The 7,950-nt window shown below is 34.4% G+C and overlaps 1 protein-coding gene across 1 annotated transcript; it reads left to right on the top strand.

Annotated features, from left to right (window-relative positions):
- The first annotated feature begins 206 nt into the window (after positions 1 to 206).
- BTR1L (binding to TOMV RNA 1L (long form)) lies at positions 207 to 7,402 on the top strand. The gene is made up of 8 exons (XM_020366962.3): positions 207 to 676; positions 2,106 to 2,344; positions 2,428 to 2,534; positions 2,864 to 3,057; positions 5,840 to 5,964; positions 6,519 to 6,614; positions 6,706 to 6,767; positions 6,898 to 7,402. The coding sequence occupies exons 1-8, from the start codon at positions 589 to 591 to the stop codon at positions 6,992 to 6,994; spliced, it is 1,008 nt and encodes a 335-aa protein (XP_020222551.1). The 5' UTR covers positions 207 to 588; the 3' UTR covers positions 6,995 to 7,402.
- Positions 7,403 to 7,950: the final 548 nt, after the last annotated feature.

The raw sequence follows: 7,950 nt of genomic DNA, 5'->3' as shown, positions 1-7,950 counted from the left end.
TTGATTAAAGTTAAACAAGGCTATTTTGTGATGAAAGTAATGCGATGAATGAATTTTCAAACATACTTAAAATGATAAAGAAATAATTAAAAAACGATAGCTACAGTTTAGTCACAGCCAGCAAGGTAACGCTGTAATAGGGTGGGGTGTGGAATAACTTGTGAGCGCGGTGAATCTCGGATAAATACATACACAACATATACACACACTCACACAAAAGAAAGAAGAGAAACGAGAGAGAGACACCGACTCACACCCACAACACGCACCTTGACACATCACACACAACAACGCAGGTAGAGAGAGAGAGAGAGACAAAGGTCACGTTGGATATGTAGCAGAACTGCTGCACCTTCTCTTCTCTCCGCTTCCACCCACTCACTCTTCCGTTTTCACTCCCTCGATTCCCTCTCTCAATTCACAATCCTCACGCTTCCTCGTTCACATATAAATACCTCTCGCACTCCCTCTTCTCACACAATTATTATTATTATCCATCGTTACAATCTCTCTCTCTCTCTTTCTCTTCTCGAAACCAAGGAAGGAGAAAGAGGTTTTTGTTGTTCTTATTGTAGAAGAAGAACAAGAATGGAGTCTACGGAATCTTCTTACGTGTCTTCTCCCGAGGGACCCAGGAAGCAAGCTGCATCGCCTCCTCCCAAGTCGCCTTCTCTAGGTATCTGATCCGATCCGATCTGTTTTCTCTCTCTATCGCTTCCTTCCTTTCCTTTCGCTTAACCTTGCTCTCTGCCGCACTCAGTAATGTAGGTTAGGGGCTCAATTTTTGGTGACGCTGTGTACGGTCAACGCCTTCATTCCCAACCCTAATTATTTACAATGGAGCTTCAATGCTGTTTCTCGCTAGATTTGGATTATTTTTTTTTTCCTGATTGAGTGCAAGTGCTGTTGTTTCCTGTCTCGCGTGTGGATATGATTTTACGGGTTTTACGTTTTTGTTGGACTTCTCCTTTAGTAATTGAATGATTGGCATTATTGTTTCGTAGTGAAGTGATTGCTCCGACTTTATTCTTTTCTCCAGATTTTAAGTAACGTAGGCTTTTCATGTCATTGAAGCTAACGGAACTTTTTAGAAAGTAATTTAAATTTGGAAAAGGTTGGAGTTATTTCAGTTTCAATAAATTTGGGGTATGTTCTACACGCAATTGCGTAAATGAAATTTCACTTTGGCTGTTACGTTTCACAGAAAAGTTTCTAAGATTCGGTTTGGTATCGGTGGAGAGAATTCAGAATCGAGTTTTTCTTACGTTTTTTTATTTATTAATAATTCTGATTCTAGAATTTTTCACCCTATTTTTAATTGGACACCACACTAAACTCGAAGGTAGCAATTTTGGTTAACCTAAAACGAGTAACCTTATTGTGTTTGTTTGGTTAGTTTCTTATAATGAAGTCGTCCTGCCTCTCAAGGGGCTTTTTGGTTCCGAGTTGATGGTTTTATGCGTGAAGGCTTGATTCCTTTCCGGCCTATTTTTTTTCAGCTTCCTCTTAATATTTTCATTTGCTGGTCAGAAGTATCATGGTTTTCATAGTGGTTGAAGGGAAACATCCTTTCATTAGCTGCAGCAATTTGTTTTTAATATGAAATTTGGTGAAGAGAATTATGTTATAGAATGCTTGTGTGAATTGCGACGTTACAAAATTCCAATTATTACCAACTCGGCAACTCCTATGTTACTGAGAGACGAAGGAACTTTCACACCTTTGTACAAGCAATTTAAGATTGTTATTTTCCATTGTAAAATAAGTATTGGAAGTATGTATTCTCCATTTGTTTTGTTTTGTGGGCACAAAATTATGATATTCACGGAAAAATATATTGATATAATTTGTAAAATGCTTATGTGAAATTATGTAATTAAACTTGTTCCAACAGTAATATTTGTGATGTTATGGATTTCTGTTCCATCCAGCATTTGATTCCATGCAAGTGAAACTTTAATGCTAGACTAATTTGTGTTTTATTATCATTTTCTAATATTTGTATTTATTTATTTTTCCTAATTGCGTCAGTATACTTTGATTTGTAAGCATGTAAAAGTTTTAAACTAATTCTTTGTTATTAATTTTATGATTACTTCTTTCAGATTCTGAGGAGAAGCCAACATATATTAGGTTTCTTGTATCAAACTCTGCAGCTGGTTCAGTTATTGGAAAGGGTGGTTCAACTATCACTGATTTTCAGTCACAATCTGGAGCACGAATTCAGCTGTCCCGAAACCATGAATTCTTTCCTGGAACTACTGATAGGATAATCATGGTATCTGGTGCAATAACTGAAATACTGAGAGCTGTAGAACTTATTCTTTCTAAGTTGCTCAGTGAGGTAATCTCTATGATGTTGATTAATTAGCTATTGGAAGAACGTGTCTTACATGCTTCTGAAATTAATTTGCTATCTGTGGTCAGCTTCATATTGAGGATGAGAATGATGCTGAGCCAAAAACTAAAGTGAGACTCATTGTTCCCAATGGTTCATGCGGTGGAATAATTGGCAAGGGAGGTGCTACCATTAGGTACCTGTACTTTTGTTTGTCAAGCTGTAGGGCCTACTTGTTTGCCATGTTTATGAAGTATGTATGGATAGAAGTAGTCCTTGATACTTGCCGTTTTCAATTTCTGTTCTGTTACATCTTGATTTCTAGGGGTTATATTTCCTGTATGGATGCTGGTTCTTTGGTGCCTGAGCTTTTATTTTCCCTGGCTGCTTCCTTATGCTAAATATAAAAATGCTATTTTTGGTTCAACTATTATTTTCATTGCAGGATCCTTTCTCTATGTTTTGATGTTAATCATAGATGGAGATAAAATACTTGGCTTATACATTTTTTTTTCCGCTGATCAGATCATTCATTGAAGACTCTCAGGCTGGCATTAAGATATCTCCTCAAGATAATAATTACTATGGACAGAATGATAGGCTAGTGACGCTGACAGGAACTCTTGATGAACAGATGCGTGCAATTGATTTAATTGTATCCAAGTTAGCTGAAGATCCTCATTATGCACAGTCCATGAATTCTCCATTTTCATATCCTGGTTAGTGTCATTTGTTCATACAATGATATATCTCCCTTATCCATTTGTGGATTTTGCTTGTATGTTATGGATATTTACTTCAGAGCACCTGTAATGGAAGATGGCAGTAACCGTTGATGTTAAAATTACTCATATTTTTTTATCATCTTTGTTTTCTTTTTTTATGGATCTTTGCAATTATGGTCCTCTTTGTTGCATGGAGAGAGTAGATGGGAGCACTACTTGATTTAGTATATCATCTTCACTTATTGTCTAGTTTAGTTTGTTTATGTTTAGAAGCACCTTACCATTCTGCTTTCTTTTCTATGAGATGGACCCATCTGTTTTTCTACTTATGAATACGTGTTAATTCTACTCATTAAACCATGAACCAGTGTTTCTTCAGTGACTGGTCCTATCTTCATAACATTGGATAATTATATAAAATAGATTTATTTTGAAATGAACAATTTTTTGAAATTCTTTATTCACTGATTATTACCCTTTCCTGTTCCATTTCTTTTTCATATTCACTAATTTGTTGTTTATTTTTTTTATATCAAACATCACATTTTACTTTCATGCTTGGATTCACACGTGTGCTACTTTGGTTATATATACACACAGATTATAGATATATGTTATCGACTTATTTCTGTGCGACGTGCGTATTCACATAACTTCAAAATAAATCATTAAAATATTTTCTCATTATAGATAGAAATTTACGGGATTCTAAATGCATTGAATTAAATAATAAAATGAAAGTTAAAGTTCTCTCATACTTGGTATTTAATCTGATTACTGGTTTACAATGATTGTCCACAAACTAATAGTTTGAAAAAAAGTATATCACAAAGAAAAGTTCAATAATATATTCTTTTTTTTCCTTCTTTTAAATATTTATTGTTGTATAATTTTGTTTTTCCAAATGGTATAGGTTTAAGATATTTCTTATACCGAAGTCAATCATTATTATATATAATAACATGTGGATGCTTTCTTAGTTTCTTACTATATTGTTATAGTAATAGGTGTGCATACATCTTTTCTTGATAACTTATTAGCATTTGATGGTAAAATATGCTACTTAATTTTATATTACCTTGCATATCATTTGTAGTATGTCAACTTTCAACATGTAGTTAGCAGCAAGTGTTGTAAATGGTATTGCTGACAAGTTGCTTTAGAATAATATGGAAAACAATTTATGCTTGTGACAATGAGGCATGATTCAGTTGTTGGTCTCTCTCCCCTTGTATACATTAATTTCAAAGCTCATTTATTTTTCTCTGTAGAGTAAAGAAGATAAAAAAAATGACATTCAAATAAAAAAACTAGATAGTTGTTGAGTTAAGTTGCTGCCTTTTTTTTTTTTGAAAATGAGGCAGCCAGAAACCCACTTAGACTTTCAGCTGTGTCTCTGTCCTATCCAGGAAAGAGCTGCTGGTTTGATTCCAAGTGTGTTAAATAGGGATAATCAATAATATTATTCAGAAACCTCTTACTTAGACTTCAAGCTAGTATTTACTACTTACTGTGTTTGGTTTGCCGTTTTAGTGGCACCAAGCATCCATTTGCATTTTCCAAAGCACAAAACAGAGAAGCTACAACATTTATGGTGCAAAAAATAAAGTGGGTTGCTTTCAATTGAACTGATTCCCAAACGCACCCTTAGAGTTAGAGCTAACGAAGAATATTATGCAATTGACTATCAAACATGTTCCTTGCTTCACTTAATGCTCACATTAACTTGATCTGCGTCTGCCTCCTTGTGGCTAGATTTAGGTTTTACTGCATAGTTCAAAATTTTGTATTTTAACTCCTGTCCTTCTCATTTGTTGTGTATCATTATTATTGGTATCTATGTTTGAGATCAAATCTATGCTTTTTAAATGATTGTGAATTAGTCTTTTGTCTAGTATTTAATGAGATCACTACTGGTTAATTTACTTGAATTAGGCTTCACTTGATGAACACGCTAACTTTGCTTATTGCTGCTTGGATCTGGTAACCATGATTTGGCAGCCATCATTTTCAAATTTAAGTTATAGATTTTCTTGGTATCATCATTATTCATATTCATTATTCGTTATAATGCTGCATGTCAAACTCATTTTTGCATAAAGGTTTTGGCAATGAAAAGGGAAATTTTTGTTTCTTATCACAATTGTTTTTAACTTAAAGCTCTGTCCTGATATGCTAGTTGGTTTCCTAACTAAATGATTTCCTCTATATTTTTTCCCGACATTGCTTTAAATATTGGGACTAGTTTTTTCTTTTCTGTTGTTCTCCCCATAGTTTTTTCTAGTGAATTGTGCATGTAAGGGAAAGAGTTGTTGAATTTGCTAGAGTGGCTCAAGCATTTTCAACTTATATTGTAGATTTTCTTCATACAATAGTCTCTTGGGGTTGAAATGTGGTCGATGGAATAGGGTTCTCTTAGTTCTGAAATATAATTTAATCATAAATATTGAGATTTGCTAGGATATCTTGGTCACTTCAACCTGGTCAGAGTTTTTGATAAAATGCAAGAATCAATTGTCGAATTCATCCCAAGTGCTTAACCTGTTGGATTGAGACTCAATTCTGGTTTATATCTCTAACAATGATATTTATTGAAATAGAGCTACAATGTGCGACCATGGATGTGTCTATCAAAACATTAGAGAGTATACTTAAAATGTTATTTTTTGGCAGTGAAAATGAAGATTTAATATGCCTTGCTTTTCATAAGTAGTTATGTTTTGTGATGATTTATTTGTTTGATGCTTAAGTAATTTGTTTTTGACATATACTTCAGGTGTTTACTTGGGTTATCATGGTGTTCCATACACATATGTGCTTCCATCTGTTGCACCTGCGCCATACAATGCAGTGAATTACAGACCAAATGGTGCGGCTGCAGGAAAGTTCCAGAACAATAAGGTTTTTCTCATTCCATTGACTTAATCTTGTTTGAAGTTTTTGATGTGGTTTAGTTGCCATGTTTTTAGACACATGCACGCACAAAAACAAGATTTTAAATTCTCATGGCACTTGATGACATCATCATGATGGAAGTCTGCAGGCCATGTCAGTTTTTTTCTAACTGATGTTGATGGGAGAGACCAAAAGTGCTAATATCTGGAAAGGCAAAAGTGCATATATTTACAGGGATTTATGTAATATTAGAATTTTGAAAATGAAAAACATGATAACAATATTAGAATCCTAAAAGAACATAAAATCTTGTTTGTCAAATAGGAAAAATATTTGAGTTTCATGCTCTCTTACATATTTTGCTTACTTTCCGGCCATTATTTTCTTAATTTTCCCCTTAATCATAAGAAAGTCAACATGCTATGGTGAGATTTTGTCAATAATCAATATCAAATTTGTTGAATGAAAAAGCTACTTGTCTTTTCCGTTTAAATCCTTGCATCCTCAAGTGCTGGTTTGCTTTATCAGTTTGAACTGACGTATATTTTGTTGTTTTCCAGGAGGAACGGAGTAACTCATTGACCATTGGTGTTGCAGATGAGCATATAGGATTGGTTGTTGGTCGTGGTGGAAGGAATATTATGGAAATTAGTCAGGTTTGCTATGCGTAACACTATTCCTAGGTATATGTATATTTTGTGATTACTCTTAAAATAAACTAACTTGAATGACATCTACCTTTTTCAGGTTAGTGGGGCAAGGATAAAGATATCAGATAGAGGTGATTACATATCTGGAACAACTGATAGGTGGGAATTTGTTCACTCAAGATCTTGCTTGCTTCATACCCCCAGTATAACAAAAATCATTAAGCAAATGCCTTGATATAATATCTTTAGTAATAAATGTTTAATACGTGTTTCTATTTTCTTATTACAGGAAGGTTACCATAACTGGATCCCAGAGAGCAATTCGTACAGCTGAATCTATGATATCTCAGAAGGTTGCTTATGCTACTGAGAGGGTGATCGAGTAGTTTGCAAGTGCACTTGTCTGCTGTTAGATGCTTAGTGAATCTGCTTGCTAATTGCTTATACATTTGCTGAATTTTGGGATTTGTTTACATAAATTATCGTCACATGTTATACCTTTGAAGATCTTTATTGTAGCGGGAGAGGGCAGGAATTTTTTTCTTCTTCTTTGAATTGAGAGCGGTCTTATAGAATTTCTTCTCAAACCCTTTCAACAGACAAGTTCAATTGGAAAGTGCATTTGCCGCATTTCCAAAATGTAGCATTTAGAATTATATTATTTTTTTTGTAAGTCAACAGGTGCTAATGTCATATATGATCTGTATCCTCAATCACTAGCCTGAGATTGGGTTTGAGAATTATTTTCTGTGATAGCAATTGATAATCAAGAATGGACATGTGAGTTGTCAGAATCTCGCGCCCGAGTTGTGTTTCTAGTTTTTCATCTTACATTTCAAACGGTGTTGAGACATTTTCAACAGGTTATGATGATTGTTTTATCGGAGTGTTAGTACTCTGCACGTGTACAGTTTTCTTCACAAGGGCACTGATAAAAATAATCATATTTTTCTTGAAATAAAATTAGCATTACCTAAAAAAGGGGCGGTGAAACTTTAAATTTCCCGCTTTTTATTTATTTTTTCCCAATAATAATTAGTTTCCTTTGGTGCTACCCATACTGTTTGAGTGGGGTGGGTAGATCTGCAAAAGTCTGGTTGCTTTGCTGTCCTAGTCTCGTCACACTTTGCAGGTACGCGCATGCGAGATTAAAGTGTTGTAGCCGAATGTAGTTTGGTTACGTCAGATTTGACATCTGCTAGGCCACTTCTTCCTGCGTAGTACTAGTAGTGTTCATGGGCCTCCTAAGTAACTTTTCCAGTTTTGCAAAACAATGATTAAGGCCCCCTATTTGATTATTCCTTCTGAAATTAATAATAAATAACTCATTTAGTTGGTCAAT

This window comes from Cajanus cajan, chromosome 7 (assembly GCF_000230855.2).
Source record: "Cajanus cajan strain Asha chromosome 7, NIPB_CcT2T_4, whole genome shotgun sequence".
Classification (NCBI taxonomy): domain Eukaryota; kingdom Viridiplantae; phylum Streptophyta; class Magnoliopsida; order Fabales; family Fabaceae; genus Cajanus; species Cajanus cajan.
This window is presented reverse-complemented; position numbering and strand designations above follow the sequence as displayed.